The sequence below is a fragment of the Pan paniscus genome, chromosome 1, assembly GCF_029289425.2.
Source record: "Pan paniscus chromosome 1, NHGRI_mPanPan1-v2.0_pri, whole genome shotgun sequence".
NCBI classification, from domain to species: domain Eukaryota; kingdom Metazoa; phylum Chordata; class Mammalia; order Primates; family Hominidae; genus Pan; species Pan paniscus.
The window spans coordinates 206,076,347-206,099,562 of NC_073249.2; the positions used below are offsets into that span (position 1 = coordinate 206,076,347).

Below are 23,216 nucleotides of genomic sequence, written 5' to 3' on the forward strand. Positions count from 1 at the left end.
AAAGCATCATTTTTGTTTTTCTAAAGAGACTCCTAAGCAGTAACATAAACCATTACTTGTATAGTAATTTCAAGTTTGTCTTTGGCATCTTTTCAGACTTAACCGTTCATAAAGATGGCTACTAACAAATTTCACACATTTCATTTTGAAGTCATTAAAAATTAACTGTCAGTGATACTTAGTTTTCATTGTCATTGTTTAAGAAGTTAGAGTTTTATTCTAAAGTTTACTGGAAAACCTCCCCACAAAGCACTGATTTGCTTTTCGATGCTTAATCTGCTACCGTCTCGCACCCCTTTCGGGTGAAGCATTAATGGTTATTTTCTACTTATGTGAAAACTTGGTGTCTTCCCCTCTTGAGTAGCATCAGTGGGATTTTTTGTTTGTTGGTTTGGTTGTTTTCTAAGTCGATTATTGTAATTTGATAGGCTTAAGTTTTTGTTGAACTGTTAGAAGAATTGTGAACTCCTTAGTGTATTTCTACTTAATAGTAACAACAGACGTTCAGACACTGTTTAAGGAGGATGTTCCTATGTGTTCCTTGCACTTAGGCTGTTTGCCAAGATATATTGTTTAGCTTGCACCGACCTACTGTTGCAAGCTTGTTTGGATTTCCTTGTGGTTAAAAGTTGGCTAGAGTTATAAAGTCCCTTACAGAATGTGGACTGAGTCAAGCCAATAACGTTGATCTAACTGTGTGAGATTATCAGTATTTACATGTAACAGCTACTCTTTTGATAATGAAAATCATTTTTATAACATTATTTGTGATTTTAGCCTCCATATTTTAGGCCTTTTAGAGATTGAATAATAGGAGAGATCAGGAATTACTAAAAATAATGCTAAAGGTGGTGATTATAAGTTAGGGGCTGATTTTATTTTTTATTCTTCATTATTTTTTAGGGACAATTTTTATTCCTTATTATTTTTTTAGAGACAGGGCCTTGCTCCGTGGCCAAGGCTGGGGTACAGTGGCATGATCATAGCTCACTGTAACCTCTAACTCCTGGGTTCAAGTGATCTTCTTGCCTCAGCTTCCCAGTTAGCTGAGACCACAGGCTCATGCCACCATGCCCGGCTAATTTTTTTCTTTTGGTTAAATTTTTTGTAGAGATGGGGTCTTGCTATGTTGCTCAGATTGGCCTTGATCTCCTGGCCATGTGCTGATTAATTATATTTTAGACTATAGAATGTTTGGAAAAGGAATGTACAGTTTGCCAAACCATGACTGAAACAGCCCTATTAATGAATATAAGTTTGTCAAGAACTTAGTGCTATACCTAAACTTAGTCTAAATCATTCCTATATAATTTTGAGTTTTAAACATTGAAAACAAAACAAAATGAGCTCCTGATTGTTTAAATGAGGTTCCTGTGTTGGGTTTCTTAGACTGAACACAACCTCTCAGCTTACTATTAAGGTGTATTAATCTGAGTCTAATCAGGAGAGAAAAACTATGCACTCTCAAGAATATAAGATATAAAGAGCAAATGCTTACCTTAGGGCTGAGTAGAGGCTCAGATAGGGAGCCTTTCTCTGTAGGGTTGAGCCAAAGGCTGTGGTAGAAGAGCCACTGTGGTGCTGTTCAGAACTTGCTGAAACTCTTTGTTCTGGAACTTGCTGGAAATGTGCCCTATGAAGTATTGGGGAAAGCTTTCTTCTCCAGCACCAATCTCTTATAGCCAAGAGCTGATGCAGGGCACACTGGCTAAAAGGCTCCTTACCGCATGTCTGTTTCCCACAGACAACTCAAAACATTAGATCCACTGGATCAGAAGTCCCAAGTGGTAGAGCAGCTTGCACTGCCCATCCCAAATTTGCTGTATAACCTTCGTATATTGTGTTCCCTACTCAAAATTGGAAACTTCCTAGGTGACTCTGTAGTCGGTTAAGGTGGCACATTCAGATGTAGTATATATGTTGCCTCTACATCCAAAAAAGGCCTACCAAACCTACCTCTTATTTTTTGTGGTAGTTTTAGGTGAGAGACTGCTACCCCTACCCTGGGCTAAGATCTTGACCTTGTTGGAGAGGGCATGGTGTGGCTTTCTGAATGGGAGTGGTGCCATTTCAGTGGAACTTACTGAAAATCCACCCTCAGAACTTGTGAGAATTCTGCCCTCTAGGGTGCCGAGGGAAAGCTGTTAGCAGGGAGGTTTCTTAGAAAAGCCACTGTGCTGCGTGTCTTCCTGAGGGAATACCAGGGGTAGCTCTTGGCTGCTGGGTACTGTTGCTTGCTGTGCACTGAAGCAGAAATCTTGCTCTGATGAAGCTATGTCCATGAGGGGAGCTAGTCACTAGAGAAGCCATCTTTTGGAGAAGCTATCTGGGCTGCAGGAGCAACCAGGAACCAGGAACCAGGGAGCAAAACCCTTTCCTTCTACATATCTCTAGAGCCTTCTACTGACAAAACTTAATGTTGTGTCAGCTGAAATGTTAAAATATTTATAGAGCTCAGATCCATTTTCTTATTACAGGCAAACGGTGAATTTTGATATGAAAGACAAGCAGTTGATAACTGGCATGTAAGGGAAATAGCTTAGTTTTCCATTTGAAATTCTTACTGTTTCAAGTTGTGATTTGACCCAAGCAGTTGGCCCAAAGGACTTAAGTTTTCTGAAAGATAGGCTGCTCGCAAATGCATAGTTTGCATTTAAGAAAAGATGGTCTCCTAGCATCTCACTTGTTGAATCCTCAAGTGCTGTTCTATATGCCATTTTACCAGGTGCCTTTAGAAACCAGAGTACATGAATACCAGGGAGAATGGCAACCAAATATTGTGTTGCATTCTTTTGTGGTCTGTTTTGCCACCATTTTGCCTAATCTGATGAATGAACCCAGTAAATCACACCTGGTTCAATGCCCTTTTTTCCCCTCCATCCTTTCAGACAGAGGGAAGCCTCTATGGATTCATCTGTCTCTTAGCAATATGTTAACACTTGTTGATATGGTGAGGAAGTTTTTCTAAACTAGCATACCTGGAAAAATGAAGAGTTCCATGGGAAACTCAAGTTTTTTTTAGGTTTCACAGTTGAAACAGTTTGTAGGGGCAGATGCAAAGCTTCCCTTCTGCCTACTCTGAGGGTTTGCTGAAATGCTGATGGTAGATTAATAGGAGAAAAAGGCATAGAGATTTATCAATGTGCGTGGACACATGAGAGTCCTACACATATGAAACACGAAGAAGGGAGAGATGGTTGAGGGCTTGAGTACCCTCTTCATAGGGAAGAGGGAAGCAGGGTGGGGAATGGGCTATCGGGAGTTTTAGAGGGGAAGTAAATGGTTTTTAGGTGAAATGAATGAGTCCAAATTACAATAGTCTTAGACAAAGTTCCTCTGAGCTCCTGGGAGGTGGCGGGAAGGTGAGGAATGAGACTTCAGTGTGAACAAAGGTTGTCTTATTATGAAGGTTAAATCTCCTAAGAGTTACCCCCAGAAGTAAAATGAAAAGTCTGTCTTGATGTGGTGATGGCTTTAGTCTCTTCTCTTTTCCATGATTAATCTTTTGTGATTATTTGATGAGCTTCCATGGGAGGGTGGGCTTAAGACAATTGTGTTTCTTTTGGAAAGACATTTTCTTAGTCATATCTCTGTGCCCCACCAAGTTCATGGATGGTAATGGAAAGAAGAGCGTTCAAAATAGAGGGGAAGGGATTATAGGCTTGAAGTCAAACCATAGGTTCTAGGGCTGGCTTTGTTACTTTCTGGTTATATGATATTGGATAAATTATTTAATATCTCTGGAACTTCGTTTCTTCATCTGTCATATAGGGGGAAATTAGAATTCTACTGCCCTGTAAGAGCGTTGTTATGATGGTTGTGTAAATTCCTGCCTCAGAACAGGATTTCCTAAATTTAGTAAGTGCATTTATTATTTGTATTCCTGCCAGACTTGGTTCTCCTCAAGATTTATATATATGTATGTGTGTGTGTGCATGTATCCTTGCCTGCTAATTCTTTTATTTGGCTACTTGTCGAGATTTAGTGTGAAACTTAGAAGCTATCTCCAAGAGTTTCAAATGTCTTCCATGTCTTTACCTTTTCTGATGTTCGGATAAAAGTAGGATATTAGGCTTGGTTATTTTCTGTTGGCGGTAATTTGTCTTATTCTTCTATACAAAACAGATTCAGTCAACTGAGGATAAGATCAAAGAAACTATTTTTTAGCTACATGTCCTTTTTGATGTGACAGTCTCCCCTTCTTCTGTGAATTAAATCTTTTTGTCCAAAGTAACTACCTATGTCTGTGACTCAATGTTTGACACTCAATCTACTAAGGTCTAAGTGAAAGAAGCTAAGCTGAAGAAAAGTGAACTTCATAACTTTGAAACATGAAAGAGGGAAAATGAAGAATATTGTTTCCAATGTCCTCTGCAATCTCGTTACCTGCTTCTTTGTTAAGACAGGATTTTACACATCCACAGGTGCTTCACCACACCTGTGTATGTGCCAAGTTTTAAGGCGTAATGTGCATTTCCCTTTTTTACATGAGCTGTAGTTCTTTCTAGCTTTGTCCTCTCTGGAGATTTTGTTTAATTAGTCAAAGACTTTAGACTATGACATTTCAGACAATGGTAAATTGGTGAGACGGAGTCTTTATAGGCATAGATTCTTTTCAGTTTCCCTGAAATGGCAACACTTTTGAACAATCTTGAAACCCAGCATGTCTGTTCTCTGGGAAGAGTAAATAGTTTGGAATTTAAAAGTATCTTTTGGTGGCAGATTGCAAAGTAAATCTCCCTGGGGAAGTGCACTCTAGGGAGTCAGGAGAAGAGACTCTCTAATTTAGAGTTCCAACCCTCCTACCACTGTTTTATAATTTAACCTATGGAAGTTCCTATTAATGCCCAGTTTTCTTCTTTGTGAATGAGCAGCTTTTGTTAGATGAGATCAGAATTTTCTTTAAGACTTCCGTGGGTTTTGGACACTAACTTGAAAGTAGCCAGTTGTTATGGAAAATTATAAAACTATTTTAGATTTAAAATTACCCAAACTTTGCCTTGTTTCATTCTGTTTTTTTTTTTAAAGAGAAGTTTGAATTATTTAAAATTACTTCTCAAGATAAGTAAAAACAAAAGAGACTCCTACTTATTGCTTAATTGGTGATGCACATTTGCTTTAACTTAGTTAATTTTCACGAAGTAGCAATTACAAAACAGACCAAACTGGCGCTGATTAACTAGGATCAAAATCTAGGTCTTTTCTTTTTTCTCTTGGCATCATTGTCTAGACTTCCAGGCTTTTGGAGCTATATTCACAGTAATTAAGTGAGAAGACATGCTCAAAATGATGCCAAAGAAGTGAGGTAATAGGTGTTATCTGCCTGCTGTTTCTGGATTTCATTTGGCTCTCTGTTTTTTTCTGGGAGAGGAACTCCTTCTATAGCATATAATATATAGTAGCTGAGATGGTGATGGTATATGATCCACTGGTTAGATTCTTTATTGTCTCTGGAAATACTAAGCAGAGTTCTTCACTGAGGAGTATTGCTTGATCGTGATGCTTATTGTTACACCACAATTTTCATCATTAGTAAAGGATGAGTTTCAAATGATGAATGGTCCCAACACCCATTTTTGCTTTATCCAGCTTCCGGGAATCTTGTTTTATTTACTAAGGAGAATTTCTCTGTGTTGTCTCATAATTGTTCATTGACTGACTGCTCCAGCCTTTGTAAGCTGTTTTTTTATTTATTTTTTATTTTTAGAGACAGGACCTCACTCTGTCACCCAGGCTGGAGTGCAGCAGTGTGATCATAGCTCACTGCAGCCTTGACCCCCTGGACTCAAGCAGTTCTTCAGGTAGCTGGGACTGTATGCGAGCTCCATGATGGCTGACTAATTTTTTAATTTTTTGCAGAGATGGGACTTGCTTTGTTGCCAAGGCAGGTTTTGTTTCTAAATCCTGGCCTCATACAGTCCTCCAGCCTCAGCCTCACAAAGTAGTGGGATTATAGGCTTGAGCCATGGTGCCCTTCTGAGACCCTGTCTCTACAAAAGATGTAAAAAATACTAGCTAGGTGTGATGGCACACACTTGTAGTCCCAGCTACTTGGGAGGCTGAGGTGAGAGGATCGCTTGAGACTGGGATGTTGAGGCTGCAGTGAGCTGGGATCACACCATTACACTTCAGCCTGGGTGGCAGAGTGAGACCCTGTCTCAAAGGAAAAAAAAAACAAAAAAAGAATGAAGTTTAATAGTGATTTTTCCTTACTACATATGCTTTTTTTTCTTTTTGTTACCTTTTGTGAAGAATATAAATTCTGAGTTTGATGCACACTTGTTAACCATGATAAAGTAGAGGAAGCTGTGAAAATTTGCTTTAAGAAAACATCACATTTCATTGTTGAAATAGATGAGTATCGAATTTAATTTAAAAAAAGCAAAATTTATAGTTTTTACACTCCCCATGGCCCCCACTTTGAAACACATCATGTCCATCTAAGGCAGTATTTGAGCTTACCAGGATTCTTTAGCATATCACAAATATAAATATGAATATTTTATAGGCCTTTGTAACTTTTAATGACATTTGCAAAGTCATGTTATTTGTAAAGTGTTTAATGACAATATTTGTTGACACTTTTAAAAAAAAGTAGATTTTTTTAGAACTTACACATATTATCAACTTAAAAAAACCAAATGGAGGATTTGTCACCAAGGGGACCAACTCAGTGCAGTCAGTACTGCAGGTGTCCAAACCCACACCAAGTCCCCATGTACCATGAATGCAGCTTCCAAAGAATCATGGTAGGCTTTTCTAATTGTTGAGATTTATTTTAATGTGATACTTGATTGGAAGAGTGTTCAGCTCTTTTGGTCATTTTTTGTTTTTATTTAAAAAATTAGTTGCAACCATATTTATAAAGCAATCTTGACCAAATGTTTTTCTAATAGGTGTTTCATCTCTCTCTCTCTCTCTCTTTCCATCCTTCCTTTTTTTTTTTTTTTTTTTTTGCCAAGGTTTCACTCTGTCACCCAAACTGGAGTGCAGTGTGTTTTCTGCTCACTGCAGTCTCCACCTCCCAGGCTCAAGCTATCCTCCTGCCTTAGCCTCCTGAGAGTAGCTGGGACTAACTGACTTTTTGTATTTCTTTGTAGAAACTGGGTTTCCTCATGTTGCTCAGGCTGGTCTCGAACTCCTGAGTTCAAGCAACCCACCTGCCTTGGCCTCACAGAGTGCTAGGATTACAGGTGTGAGCCACCGTGCCTGGCCTAGGTGTTTAATCTTTTATGCAGTCCTGTAACTTACCTTGAAATGTGCCTAAAGCAGCTTTTATATGTTTGATTATACTTCTCTTTGTATTGCCTGTAGCCGAAAAGAATTCCATTTATTTTCTTTTGACATTTCTGTGGTTAGTTTTTAAATGTTGCTGCAAGAGTGATGGTTAAGTACAATTATTTTTCAGACTTCTCACCCTAAGTTTTACATTCTGTTTGGCAAATTCACATGGCTGGAACCCACATTTTATCTAAGTATTAATTCAGCACTATTACAGCAAGCTAAAGAATTTTGTAAGAACCAAACTGATTGTGATTTTGTAAGCATTTCTTTACTTCTGTTTTATGTAGGCTCAGTCTTCTGTTGATGATGTTCATTTTCACTTAAATCCTGTCAAAGGAAAAAGGTTTAGGATTTTGTCTTTTACATTTGAACAGCTGTTTCTTTTGGATGCATCCTGGGAGACTCTTGTTTATTTCTCTGGCTACCTCTCATCTGTTTTAAGAAGTCATGAAAAACTCTGTCAGCATTTTTCTTGCCAGTTTACCTCTTGGGAATATCACACTTCATTTATTTCCCATAGATTTGGGGGGAAAACTCACTTTAGTGCCACTAATTTATTTTTTATCTGGTTGTGACATTCAGATTTTTAGATTTTTATGGTTCTGAAAATTGCTAATTCAGTTCAGCTGCAGAGATTAGCATGTGTCAGTAAATTTTAGGATGAGAAACAGAACAGGTAAGTTTTAAGAATAATGAAGAAATTGTGCAGTTTGACTCTTCAATTTAAAGTGCTTGTGATAGTTCCTGCAAAAATGTATATGTGATTCAGAGCGTGTTGTGGGGGAAGTGAGCAGACAGAACTCTGAGGGAAAGCTCAGCAGAGAGGTTAAGTACCGTAGTAGACATGTATAATATTGTCTTGAGTTTAGTCAGGCAAATGGGTATATATGTCTTTTCAGATTTATTGTAGTGGACGGGAGCATGCCGATTGCTGGGAGAGAAATGAGAGGACAAGCTTGATTCAGGACTGTTTTTATAAGGGATCAAATGAAAAAATTTACTTAAAAGTCACAAACTATAAAATGTAGTATACAAAGGCTAGCTATCTTTATAGAACTAAGAACTGTGAATTTCAGTGACTCAGCAATCAGTAAAAAGTCAATAACACACACATCTTGTAGATGATGGTCATTTTAAATTTTCTCAATGAATAGTAAAGAGAGATTAACTTAGTTATATTTAAAGCAAATAGAATCAATTAAGTATAAAGAATGAATATTATAAATTGATATATAGAACGACTATTAGAAAATAAAAATGTTGGGCTGGGTGAGGTGGCTCATGCTTCTAATCCCAGCACTTTGGGAGGCTGAGGTGGGCAGTTGGCTTGCGCTCAGGAGTTTCAGACCAGTCTGGGCAATGTGGGGAAACCCCATCTCTACAAAAATTAGCCGGGTATGGTGGCGTGGGCCTCTCGTCTCACCTGATTGGGAGGCTAAAGTGGGAGCATCCCCTGAGTCCAGAAGGTCAAGGCTGCAGTGAGCCATGCTTGTGCCACTGCACTCCAGCTTTGGCGGCAGAGTGAGACCCTGTCTCCAAAAAAAAAAAAAAAAAGAAAAGAAAAGAAAAGAAATTTGTTATAATTTACTCACTAAACCAACAAACTTTTTTTCTCAGTGCATACATTTATTTACGTTTTTTTTTCCTCTAATGTCTAGTCATGCTTATAATGTAACATGAAGGGCTAAGTCTGATTTCCAAGCTTTTCATCAGTTGATGGACCCTTTTCTCTGTGAAGAATGATGAACTCTCAAGCTATCTGAATTCTGTCTCCCTTGTGTGTGTGTTCTCTGTAAAGTAGTTTGTTTCATAGAAAACCCCTAAGTAGGTGACATATTGCAGAAACCATGTTGCCAACATTTTGTTATACTTTTCATGTAAAACATATTTCCATTTCTCTTCACTGCCTGTGTTTCTCCAGTTTCAAGTACTACACTATATTATTCAAAATTCTGTTTATTACTCCACATCTTACTACTCTTGATCACCATGAAAATTGCCCATCTTCTTTTATAGTTCAGTTTCAAATTTTCACATGCCTGTTTAGTGCAGTTGTCATAGTCTTATAGTAAGAAATAAATTACACTAAACTATTTCAAATGGAGAGGATTTTTAATACATGAATTTGTTATACTGGCTGAATGATTAATAAGGGGGATGCTGAGGCTGGGCATTGTGGTTCACACCTGTAATCCTAGCACTTTGGGAGCCTGAGGTGGAAGGATAGCTTGAGCCCAAGAGTTCGAGATGAGCCTGGGCAACATAGTGAGACTTGGTCTCTACAAAAAATAAAAATAAAAAGGAGGATGCGGAGGTAATCTAGAGATTAATAACTGCAGAAAGCAGCTGACATCCCTGAGAGAAAGTCAGGAAAGGGGAAATACAAAGTAAATGTGATAAGACATCTGGACTGTGAAACATATTCATAACTGTTAAAATTAAAACGTAGTCGAATTAAATTTAAAGGAGTTTAATTGAGCAGTGAACGACTGGTGCAGGCATCCCCCAGAATCACGGCAAATTCAGAGAGACTGTAGGGGTACCTTCTGATCAGAACAAATTTATAGACCAAAAAAAGGGAAAGTGTTAAAAAAAAAATCAGAAGTGAGGTACAGAAACACCTGAATTGGTTACAGGGTGACGTTTGCCTTGTTTGAACACTCAGCAGTCTATGATTGGTTGAAGTATGGCTGCTGGGATTGGCCAAGACTCAGCGGTTTTTACAGCTGCATACTCTTTAGGTTTTCAGTCTTGTCTGCCTTTTAAGCTGAGTTAGGGTTCATCCACAGGGACTCAGATTTAGAAGTACGGAGTCCTTCTCAGACCATATTTAGTTCGCTTTAACAGAACTGTAATAACAACACAGTTAAATTATCTCAATTCATTGGTCAAATCTCAACTCAAATTGGTCAAAAACCAAAATCTAGGAATATGCATTTAAACTTGACACAGAAAGATTAAAAACATTCCTCTAGACTGCCTTCCCACCCCTTCAGATACCAGCCATACGTCCGGGCCTCTGGAACTTTTGACTGACTGGCTTCAATTTGGGGATCTCATGATCCCCTCTTTGGGTTTGATAAATTTGCTGGAGCAGCTTACAGATCTCAGGAAAACATGTTTACTTGTTTATTATAAAGGATATCACAAAGGATACAGTTGAAGAGATGCCTATGGTAAGGTATGGGGGAAGGAGCACAGAGCTTCTCTGCCCTTCCTTGGTGCACCACCCTCCAGCAACTTCCATGTGTTTGGTTACGTAGAAGCTCACTTAATCGTGTCCTAGGTTTTTTGGAGACTTCATTATGTGCATGATTGGTTAAACTGTTGGCCACTGGTGATCAACTTGACCTTTAGCCCCTCTCCTTCCCCTGAGGTTGGGGGTCCGACTGAAAGTCCCAACCCTCTAATCATGCCCTTGTGATGATCAACTCTAGCTGTCAATCAACATTAGCATACAAAAAGACAGACCTTGGCAATTCTAAGGTTTTTAGAAGTTGTGTGACAGGAATCAGGATGAAGACCAAATATGTACTTCATAATATCACTGTGGTGGTGTCAGAAACTTTACATGCTGAGGGGCGAGGAGAGAGAGTGTATCTATAAAATATTTGCATGTCACTAACGATTATTGATATAGAACATCTTTTAAAGTGCTTATTGGCCATTTGTCTATTTTTGGAGAAATGTCTATTCAAAGCCCTTTGCCCATTTTTTAATTGGGTTGCTTCTTTCGTTGTTGTTGAGTTGTAGGAGTTCTTTATATGTTCTGGATATCAATTCCTTATCAGTTATGTGATTTATATATATTTTATCCTATCCTGTCAGGTGCCTTTTCAATTTGTTGATAGTGTTCTTTACAGAAAGTTTTTAATTTTTGGATTTTTTTGAGACAGGTCTCATTCTGTACACCAGTCTGGAGTTCAGGGCGTTGGACATAACTCACTGTAGCTTCCGTCTCTGGGATACAAGGGATCCCCCCAGCTTATCCTCCCAAGTAGCTGGGACGACAGGCATGTGCCACCATGCCTCGCTCACAAGTTTTTAATTTTGATAAAGTCTAATTTATCTTTTGTTGTCTGTGCTTTTGGTGTCATATCTAAGAAAACATTGCCAAATTTGATGTTCTGAAAGTTTCCCCCTATGTTCCTTTGTTGGAATTGTATACTTTTAGCTCTTACATTTAGATCTATGATTCATTTTAAAAATTTTGTTTTTCTGTGTTCTCTCACAGAATGGAACTATGATTCATTTGATTTAATTTTTATGTATGGTTTAAGATAAAGTCCTGGCTTCGTTTTTTTGGCTTGTGGCTATCCAGTTTTTCTAGCACCATTGGTTGAAAAGACTGTCCTTTACCCGTTGAATAGTCTTGGCACCTTTGTCAAAAATCATTTGACCACATATGTGAAGGTTTATTTCCGGGCTCTTTTCTTTTCATTGCTCTGTATGTCTGTCTGTATGCCAGTACCATACTGACTTGATTCTTGTAGCTTTGTAGTAAGTTTTGAAATCCAGGTTTGAGACGTTTAGGTTTGTCCTCCTTTTTCGAGATTGTTTTGGCTATTGGGGGACCCTTGAGATTCCATATGAATTTTAGAATGGGCTTTTCTATTTTCCCAAAATTTGTTTTTGGGATTTTTATAGGATTCTGTGTATTTAAAAAAAAATATGTATCATAATGGACACAACATTCTTTTTCTAAGTAGGTGAAGAAAGCATCATTGCTTGAGAGTGGAATTAAGATGTAGTATTCACCTTAATAAAGAACTTATACATAACTTTTATAGACACTCCCAAGAACTGGGAATGTTCTAGTTAATGATTCACTTCGTAGGTACTTAAAAATCTAATTTGAAGTCCTAGTTCTAAGAGAAACAGAGAGAGAGAAGAAAGAAAGAAATTAGTGGAGTAGGAGGTGGTCTGAATTAGGGGTATATCAGGACCTAGAGTGAAGATTATGTCTAGTGGTCTCCTGTGACAAATGAATGAGAACTCTGGCTTGGGATGTTTTAGCTGAGATGTAGAAGAAGAAACTGACAGGAAACCAGAGACTATGTAAAGGTGGGAGAAATGAGGGGAAGAAATTAGTAGAGATAATCGTGGTGGCTATCAGTAGTAGGTCCAGAGAGGGTCCTAAATAGCAGCCATTGAAGTAGGAAGTGGAGAGCCAGCATTGCAGACATTGTAGAATACTTTTGTTGGGAATTCAGTGAACCAACAGCATCTCTTTATCAGTACACTGGTGCTTTTAGCCCACAGTCTTGGGGGAACTGGTCCTGGGATTGGAGAGAAAACTGAGTTGTCATGCTGTATAAGTAAAAGCTAAGCTTTGAATAGTATAGTTGCTTTTGAGAGAACACAAGTAGCCTGTGATCAAGCTATCCTATTATGTGAGTCTATTATTGTCTTCTGAGGGGCAGAAAGCCATAGCATTTCAATGTTGAACTAATTATAAAGAGTACAAAAATGGTGATGATTTCAGTAGTGTTTCCCTGCTCCATATAGTATCACTGCTCAGAAGTGAGAAAGAGTTTGATCAGTGGTTTTCATTTCTGCCTTCCCACTTAGAATCACCTGATGCCTGGGTCCCCTTCTCCAGAGATTCTCATTTAATTGCTTGGGATGAGCCTAGGTAATGCTAATGTGCACCCAGCATTGAGACAAAGCTGTGGAACAGTGCCTTTTCCCCCCTCTAATCCCACAGCCGATTAGGAACAGTGCCTTTTGATACATATTGCCCAAATGATACTTTATAGGCTTTGTTTGCTGAGGATGGTTTTCACTGAAAGGAGCAAGATGCCCCCATTTTCAGATCTTATACAAGCAAAGTGAATTGGGCTAGTCTTAATTTAGGGAAAATAGCTCTGGTGATTGAGAAGACATTTCTGTTTAGTAGCTAAAACAGACTGTTACAGCTTTTTTACAGATAATATGCTTTGCATCGTGGTCTGTACTCAGAAGGTTTTTACGGTTTTATATGCCAATTTATTTTGGTGATAGAACCAAATTATACCCTGACAGGTACTATGTAATTGACTCTTCTGATTCACCCAGAATAAGAGCGGGTGTTTTTTGCTTCCATACAATCAGATACTCCTAGATTTAAAGTTATACTATAGCGTTTTCAAACTTTTAAAAGCAGCAAAACTGTTTCCCCCCATATGACGAGCAGTGCCTGATCCATAGTAAGCCCCTAAATAGTTGAATGAAAACTAGCTGTAAATGAAATTTTCCAGAAGTGTCACTTTTTGGCTGTTTGCAGTGTGGATGCTTTATTTGGCGCAATAGCTTTTTTTTTTTTTTTTTTTTCCCTTTTTCTGACTGGTACTGTTAATTTTGTACAGTTCAGTAAAAGTTTACCAGTACAAGCTTAACTTAAAAAGAGTCAAATACTGTATTTTACACCCTTAGAGACCTTATTCTGTGAGGGTCTGGGAATCTTAATATTCCAGCTGTTCTGTCATTGTGAATCAAATAATTAAGACTTAATTGCTAAGCTGGAAAAGTCTTTTTTAAGATGCTATGACAGAGATTTAGGTCTTTTAAACCAGTTCAGTACTATACTGAATAGAGAATTTCTTACTTTTTCTGAGTAGGTGATCTCATTGTTTAGTATGAATATTTCTAGAATGTAACTCATAAATAAGCTTTTATTTTATTATTTTTTTAGAGGTGGAGTCTTACTCTGTCTCTAGGTTGGAGTGCAGTGGCACGATCTTGGCTCATTGCAACCTCTACCTCCTGGGCTCAAACCATCCTCCCACCTCAGCCTCTCAAGTAGCTAAGACTATAGGTGCATGCCACCACACCTGGCTAATTTTTGTATTTTTTTGTAGAGACGGGGTTTTGCCATGTTGCCCAGGCTGGCCTTGAACTCCTGAGCTCAAGCAATCCACCTGCCTCAGCCTCCCAAAGTGTTGGGATTACAGGTGTGAGCCACTGCGCCCAGCCCACAAATAAGCATTTATATAGAGACATGGTAAGGTGGCTAGGTATAAAGAAATACCATCTCTGTGTAACTGATTTTAAATATTAAGGTGTTTAAAGAAAGGTAATGAGAGATGATGATTCATGCTCTTTTTTTTGTACTAACATTACGGGATCTTTGGGGTGTCACTTTTCTGGCCAGAAACCTCTGTGGCCTGTGGCATCTTTGCCTGAGTTCTTGTCCTGCGTCCAGGAAGATTGAGGTATGCAGACAAGTGTAGGGTGTGCAAGATGAAGAGGAGCTTTACTGAGTGTTAGAGCAGCTCAGAGGAGACCTGCAGTGGGCAGTTCCTCTCTGTAGGCAGGTCATCTTGTTGAGTGTTCGACTCTCGGCAGAGAGGAGGCCCTAGAGTGGGTGGCTCCTCTCGTCAGCCAGGTTGTCCCATTGTCTCTGCAGCTCTCAGCAGAGAGGAGGCCTGCAGTGGGTGGCTCCTCTCTGCCTTTGGTCGTCCTGATGTCTGTTGCTCTCAGCCAGAGAGGAGGCCCTGGAGCAGGTGGCTTCTCTCTGTAGGCAGGTCATTCCAGTGTTTGCAGCTCTCAGCAGAGAGGAGGCCCTAGAGAGGGTAGCTCCTCTCTACAGCTGGTCATCCTGATGTCTCTCCTTCCTCTGCCCTGCTCTGGTTGAGCCTGAGGCTTTTATGGGCCTTACAGGGGAGGTGGTGCATGCCAGTTGGTCCATGGGCAGCCCAGAAAAGGCACCACAAGTCCCCACTCTGGTCCATGGGATGGGTAGCCCACCCCTAGCCTTCAGAACCTTCCTGGCAAAAGGTGGGGCCTCACTGAGGACTCGCCCCTTCTGGCACAGGAGCCCATTTGCCTCCCACCACTGCCTATGGCCCCCAGGTTACTTGTGCCAAGGGATGCCCATAGGCTATCGCTGAACTGCCCCCCTGCCCTATCTTGGCCACTCTCCTGTGGTCTTTGGCACCCAAAGTTTGGAGGGGCCAAGCTGGAAGGGACCCAGCGGGTCAGTGCTGCCCTGAGCCTGTGCATACCTGGCTGGGCTGCAACAGTGCCCGGGCTTGGCCCCAACCCCACTTGGAGACCAGAGCAGATGCTGGGAATGGGGAGAGGCCAGGCAGCAGGAGCAGACACCTCTGAGCCTGTGGTGACAGGGGCTCTCCCAGGCCCGTGAGAGCATTGAGAGGCCTGGGCCCACAGCCATGACCTGAGTGGCTGGAGCTGTGCCTGGGGAGCTGCCACCCTGCCAACTCAGGAGGGGTGGGACTCCTGCCTGTCCCCGGCTGCAGAGTACACAGCCTTAGCTGTGCTCCTTCTCTGTGTCTTCCCATAGCCACGGCAGGTAAGGTGCAGGTGGCATGGTGGCCCTGGCCAGCCCTGCACAAACGAACCTTTGGCTCCCAGGACACGGCCAGAAGTGAGGTTGAGGCTGCAGCGGCCTCAGGCCTGGGAGTGGGTCCTACCCAGCTGTGCCAGGGTGGGGGTGGCACAGTTGGCTTCCTTGGGGACATGGGCACAGGGGTCCTACTGCTGCTCCTACAGCCACTCCTGCTGCCCTGTCCCGCCTCCTTGCCGCCTGGGGTGGGGCTCCAGGCCCTCACCGGGCCTGGACTGGCATCCAGGGCAGGGGTGATGTGGTTGCAGGGTCCCCCTGCAGCCCCAGGGCTCCCCCCTGCCTGGCTTACGACCCTGCCAGGGTGGCGCCTCTGGGAGCAGATTCTGGGCCCAGGCCCGGCCACCAGGAGTGCCAGGCTCAGCAGACACCCCGACATGGGGCAGATCCTGGGGACATGATCTCCGGTGGCGCCAATCTGAGCCTTCTGCCGAAGTACGGGAACCTGGTACCGTCCCAGGGCCACAGGCCCCATGTACCATTCGCCTTGGTGTCTATACCTGAGCACCTGTGGCCTGCGGCCGCACCCCACCTCTGCCAGTGCCATGTCAGCAGCCACTTTGTATGGTCCATCACTGCAATCACTAAGATAGTATTTCAGTTTACAGAGTATTATGTGAAATTGGTTTACTTGGCAAAATTGTCTCATACTATAATTCTGTTTTATAGTGATAAATATTTTTAGAGTTTGGTTGATAGAATGGCATCACAAATACAGCTGTTGAATGGGTGATGAATAATATTAAAGTGTACTTCAATTTGTGTAGAGTACTGCTCATTAAATATCTGTTTTTGAAGTAACAGAGTAAGAATAATTGGATGGTCGTAATGTAGAATAAAACACATACTGTGACTTAAATGAATGTTTTGAGTTGCTTAAAACATTCATTAAAAAATTTCCAAAAGCTACAATTAAGTAAGAGCAATATTTGTGGTAGATAACATTTAAAATACAGCCTTTTTTATTTTCAAGTACTAATGTCCCTGGTGTTGAAAAGAGATCCCATTCAGAAATAAATAATCTCTCTACTGGAGCTCTTCTTGAAGAGTCCTCAAGTACAGCCCAACAATTGAACTGTGATAAATTCCCAGAAAAAAATTTTCTTTGTTACTTTCAGACAGTCTCCCTCTGTCATCCAGGCTGGAGTGTGTTGTCATAATCATAGTTCTTGAACTCCTGGGCTCAAGGAATCCTCCCATCTCAGCCACCCTCACCTCAGCCTCCCAAGTAGTTAGTACTACAGGCACATACCAGCACACCCAGCTAATTTGTAAAATTTTCTTTTTATAGAGGCAGGGTCTCACTGTATTGCCCAGGCTGGTCTTGAACTCACCTTAGTCTATCCTCCCTCCTTGGCCTCCTGAAGTGCTGGGATTACAAGCATAAGCCATCACGTGTGGCCTTTTTATTCTTATTGATCTAACTAGAAAGATTGATCATACAGTATTCCCGATGTTCTCTTCACCACCACCTTCAAACTATAAACTGTGGAAAAGAATTTTCAGTTTGCTATAGTATAAAGGCTACATTACATAAAGTGAAGTATGTTTTCAAAACAGACCTGGCTGTGCATCACAGTTCTATCACTTACTAATTGTGAGATCTTTCATAAATTGAACCTTATTCCACGTGGAAGTCCTGCCATTTGTTCAATAGAAATAACAGTGCCTGCATCATAGGATGCTAAATAAATGTTCCTTGCCTGTCTTTTGTTGCAGTAGCTTTGGCGTATTTAACTTTTTTTTTTTAAGTTCAGAATTCTAGAGAATGAATTCTTTATCTGCTCTGCTGTTAGGTTTCAATATCATGTTTCTGGAACTTTTTCTTAACTCTTTCATATCAGTTTATGATACTTTAATCATCATTACTGAAAACCAGATGTTACTAATAGGTATTTATATCATGAAATATTATTTCCTAATATTGTTAAAAGATTTCATTAGTTTGACTCTTACCGTATTTATTATGTGTGATTTATTTTTCCTGCATTGTTGTTTAAAAAATAAAAACAACAAAAACTTACACATCAGGTAAAACTGATATATAGAGTAGTTTAGAAATCCCAGGATAACCACTCAGAAAGTCATGGTGATTACCTTGATGTCATCTAGAAACATAGTGAGGTTACTGTGTAAAGTTTTCCAGAAATCATTCAGCAGTGTTAGCTGTTAAGCAAATATTAGAGCACATGAAAAGGAAAAATTCTGACTTAGTAGGCATATCTGTTACTAGTTTCTTTGAGAAGCAGTCCATCATTGTATTATGATGGATTTGGGGAAAAGTTCAAGTGCTAAAATAGTTCATAAGGAAAAGAATTCATTTCTGCTCTATGTATGCCAGCTTTTATTTTGTGAGGTGGATTATGGCCTCTTGATCGTTATTCTGTACCATATTTTCACTCCCTTTTTTCACTCCGTTTTTTTTTTTAAAGCTATTTTTGTTCATAAACTCTGTAGAATTGTAGGCAGAAGAAATTACACATGACATCTGATCCATTGGTATTGCTTTTTGTTAGTAACTCTTCATAAATAGAATTCAAGATGAAAACATTTGAAGAACATAACCTGAAATAATGGTTTGGCCTTTCTGAAAAGTCTGGTTTTGCCCAGTCTTATTGTAAATCAGTATAAGACTTTTTTTTTTTAATGGCTGAAACATTTTTTCCTAACTAAATCAAATAAAACAATAATTTTTCATCTTCAAGATAGATATGAGGAAGAAGATGAAGAGAGGATGCACTATCTATTAATATTTGGCTAGATTAATTGTATTTGTTTACATTGAAGTTTGATTCACATTTATCCCAAGTCATCCATTAGAACCATGCTGAGGATTAGATAGACTTTGAATTGTAATGTACATTTTTTAATTTATTAGATGAGCAGTGTCATGAGGAATGAATAGTTCTGCCAAAGATTAACTAATAATTACTATTTTTCATCTTTCATGCCTATCCTTTTGCTGGATTTTATGAGGATAAAAAATTATAAGAGATCGGCTTGTCTGCAGGGAAACATCTGTGCTATAATTTCCAGCGTTAATGAATATAGTAGAAAAGTTGGAAATGATTTAAAAAGATAAAGAAGTCCATGGAGGTTTATTTTGGTAAATAGGATTTATGTGTTTTGATTTCTCTTTAAACCTGTTTTTAAAGCTATTTTATTGAATACGTTTTCTTCCTCTCCATCTGAAGCAACAAATAGCAAGATTCTTTTAGAGGTCCATTCTTAATACAACTATTTGGATGCCTGGTATTTGTAGAGTACATACTGTATGTTAGATGTAAATTGATTTATTTGGGAAAGACCACCACACAAAGTTATTATTTTCCTTATGAACTGCCACTTGTATATTTAAGTCATTTGTTTCTCTGAGAAGAATATTCTAAAGTTTATGTGACTTTGTATTCTAAATTTCAGAAGAATTAGGAGCTTAGTCCTAGAATCAAGAAATTCTGCTTCTGCTATTTATTAGTTATCTGGATATACTTTTTATTTTATAGGGGTGAGATTGCTTGTAGAATCTCTCTCTGCTAACATCCTGTTACTGGACTTTTTGGCAAGTCCTTTTTGTTGTCATATTTTTTCCTTACACACTTTCTTTGAACTCTTCCTCCATCTCCTTACTCTGTGGAAATTTATGTAACACTACTTTCCTTAGAAATCCTTCCACTTCAACATTGTTAGTGTTCTTATATTCTTTATATCTTGGAAGGCAACTCAGCATCCTCCTGGCCCTTCACTGCTTTCTGTAGGTTGTTTGCCTGCAACCCTTGTGCTGAAAATGCATAAACAGCTCTCTCTCTCTTTTTTTTTTTTTTGCCATCATTCCTCATTTTTCTGGACCCATTTTCTCATTGTTTGAGAATTTTAGTATCTGGCTCATAATTTACTTTTCTGTTTTGCTTTCTGCCATCCACAAAGATGACTTGTGACATTCATTGTTGTGCTGTCCAACCATTGCCTGTGGGCTCCTGGATCTACCCTGTTTGTTGTTGTTGTTGTTGTTGTGTTTTTTTCTTGAGACAGTCTCACTCTGTTGCACGGGCTGGAGTGCAGTGGTGTGATCTTGGCTCACTGCGGCCCACACCTCCTGGGTTCAAGTGATTCTCCTGCCTCAGCCACCCAAATAGCTGGGATTACAGGCATGTGCCACGCTGCCTGGCTAATTTTTGTATTTTTAGTAAGGGTGGAGTTTCACCATGTTGGCCAGGCTGATCTTGAACTCCTGACCTCAAGTGATCCGCCCACTTCGGCCTCCCAAATTGCTGGGATTACAGGCATGAGCCACCACACCCGGCTGATTCTCTTTTCTTCCCATTCTTTGCCTCCCAATAGCAACTGTATATAGACACATATTCAGCAATCTATATGCACACAGTCTAGATCTGCACTGTCCAATGTGGTAGCTATTAGAGCCACTGTGGCTTTTGAGCACTTGAAACATAGTTTCTGCAAATTGAGATGTTTTGTAAGTGTAAAACACAAAATTAATTTCACCAGTTTTAAGTTTTTCTAATCTGGTGACCTAGAAAATTTTAAATTACTTACTTGTGTGGTTTGTATTGTATTTTTTATATTTTTGTTACGAGCACTGCCTGGACCTGGTCTCTACTGATGTATTAGTCCATTTTCAGGGTGCTGGTAAAGATATACTTGACACTGGGCAATTTACAAAAGAAAGAGGTTTGTTGGACTTGGGCTCCACATGGCTGGGGAGGCCTCACAATCATGGCAGAAGGCAAGGGAGAGCAAGTCACATCTTACGTGGATGGCAGCAGGCAAAAAGGGAGCTTGTGTAGGGCAACTCCCATTTCTAAAACCATCAGATCACATGACACCCATTCACTATCAAGAGAACAGCACAGGAAAAGACCTGCCTCCATAATTCAGTCATCTCTCACTGGGTCCCCCCCATAACACATGGGAATTATGGGAGCTTACAACATGAGATTTGAGTGGAGACACAGAGCCAAACCATATCAGCTGAGAACTGCTCTGCCTTTGAATTCTTGAAGTCTAAAATTTCTCCAACCAGCCCAGTGGCTCACACCTGTAATTCCAGCACTTTGGGAGGTTGAGGCAGGATGATCACTTGAAGCGAGGAGTTTGAGGCCATCCTGGGCCTCAAACATCTGGTCCAGCAAAGCAAGACCCTGTCTCCACAAAAAATTTTTAAAAATTAGTTGGGCATGGTGTTTTACACCTGTAGTCTCAGCTACTTGAGAGGCTGAGGTAGGAGGATCCCCTGAGCCCAGGAGTTCATGGCTCACTGCAGCATGATTGTGCCACTGTGCTCCAGCCTGGCAACAAAGTGAGACCCTGTCTCAAGAATAAAAAATAAAATAATAAATAAATAACATTTTTCTGACCATAGTCTTTGTTCCTTTTTCCTATCCCATGCCAGTCCTGTTATACCTATTTCACAGCCTACAACCTTTTAATTCTTTAATCCATTTCTTTTCTCAAGATGGCAGCCCCTTTCTGCCTTCACTTTCTCTTATTTACCCTTGATCCTATCACTAACTACTATAACTTTATTTTTATAAAACCACTAGTTCTCTTTGTTTAAAAAAAAATCAAACTAATGGTTTATTTTGTAGTGATGAGGTCTTGCTATGTTGTGCAGGCTTGTCTCAAACTCCTGGCTTCAAGTGATCCTTCTGCCTTGGCCTCCCAAAGTGTTAGGATTACAGGCCTGAGCCACTGCACCTGGCCCACTAGTTCCCTTCCCCCCCGACTCAATTTCTCTTTCTTCCCAGTTCTTGTCCCTGAATCTAACTCAGCAGGTCTTTTCCTCTGTTCTTGCTCCCAGGATGGATGGCTCTGCTTTGGAAATTCAATTACCTGTGTTCGTGGAGTCTAATTAAAACTTTATGATTGGGGCCAGGCATGGTGGCTCATGCCTGTAATTCCAGCACTTTGGGAGGCTGAGGCAGGCGGATCACGTGAGGCCAGGAGTTCAAGACCAGCCTAGCCAAAGTGGTGAAACCTTGTCTCTACTAAAAAATATAAAACATTAGCTGGGTGTGGTTGTGTGCACCTGTGGTTTCAGCTACTCGGGAGGCTGAGGCATGAGAATCGCTTGGACCTAGGGGGTGGAGGTTGCAGTGAGCCGGGATCACGCCACTGTACCCCAGAGCGAGACTTTGTTTGGGCCAGGTGCATTGGCTCAAGCCAGTAATTCCAGCACTTTGGGAAGCTGAGGCTGGAGATTCACTTGCGGCATCCAGGAGTGAGAGGTTACGATGAGCTGTGATCATGAACTCCCGCTTGGGCAACAGCAAGACTGTATCTCAAACAAAAAATTAATGATTTATTAATACAGCTGGTCTAAACTCTATTTAGGTATAATATAGCTACAACTTAGCTGCTTGATAATCTTTTTAGTAATTACTAATTGACTTTCAGTCATATCCTGAACTGTGCTTACTTCAGTACTAGGTTGGTCACCAACAGCTCGACAGACCATACACTGTGTATAGCTTGTGAAGTTATGTATCATGAGTAGCTCTGCTTCACCTTGTCTAATTCTGCTGCTTACTGTTTGTTGAAACACCTGTGTTTTACAATTTATTATGACATGTTTAAGCTTATAAAAGTATATTGTAATGTGTTTGGTTTGAAAGGATAATCATAACACAACCAGCCACCACTCACCTTAAGTCGATTATCAATATCTTTGAAGCCACTCTGTATTCCTCCTTTATCTCAGCTGCCTCTTTCTCCCTAGTGGTAACAATTATCCTGAGTTTTGTATAAGTAGATATTTGTTTTATAATTTCACTGGTGTCTGCATTTTGAGGTTTACATTTTGAATTAGCCATCATGTGTGACCTTGGGCAACTTACTTTATTATCTCTGAACCTTTCTCTTTTTTTTCCCAATTTAAAAAATTGTGTTAAAATGCAAATAGCACAAAGTTTAAAATCTTAACCCCATTTTTAAGTGTACATTTTAAGTATACATTGATAATATGCAGTGATCACACAATCCATCTTTATAACTCTTTTCTTTCATCTTGTAAAACTGAAAGTCTATACCCATTAAACAATAACTTCCCTTTGACCCCTCCCTTTGCACCCTGGCAACAGCCATTCTCCTGTCTGTCTGTGGCTTTGGCTATTCTTTAACTACATCATATAACTGTTATCATACAGTAGTTGTTTGTGCCTGGCTTATTTCACTTAGCATATTTTCCTCAAGTTCCATCCATTTTGTAGGATATGTCAGAATTCCCTTTCTTTTTAAGGCTAATGTTTCACTTTATCTATGGTACCATATTCTGCTTATCTATTCATTTGCTGATGCATACTTGGTTGGCTTTCATGTTTTACCAGTTATGAATAATAGTGATATGAATGTGGATGTACAAAGAACTCCCTTAAGACCTCGTTTTCATTTATTTAGAGTGGATACTTGGAAGTGGAATTGCAGAACTGTATGGTTATTCCTATTTTTTGTGAAAATGCCATACTGTTTTCCACAATGGCTGTACCTATTTTACATTCCTACCAACAGTGTGCAAGAGTTCCACTTTCTCCACATCTTTTACAACACTTTTCCTTTTTTTTGAGATGGAGTCTTG

General features: G+C 40.0%; 2 protein-coding genes across 45 annotated transcripts in view; one reads left to right on the plus strand and one right to left on the minus strand.

Moving 5' to 3' along the window:
* The window catches only part of EIF4G3 (eukaryotic translation initiation factor 4 gamma 3), a 368,231-nt gene that overhangs the window by 125,749 nt on the left and 219,266 nt on the right, over positions 1-23,216 (plus strand). The window lies entirely within an intron of this gene.
* Positions 17-21,349, minus strand: LOC134728569 (uncharacterized). Its single transcript, XM_063594280.1, has 2 exons — positions 19,719-21,349; positions 17-16,802 (listed from the first exon to the last, which is right to left on the minus strand). The coding sequence occupies exon 2, from the start codon at positions 16,275-16,277 to the stop codon at positions 15,243-15,245; it is 1,035 nt and encodes a 344-aa protein (XP_063450350.1). The 5' UTR covers positions 16,278-16,802; positions 19,719-21,349; the 3' UTR covers positions 17-15,242.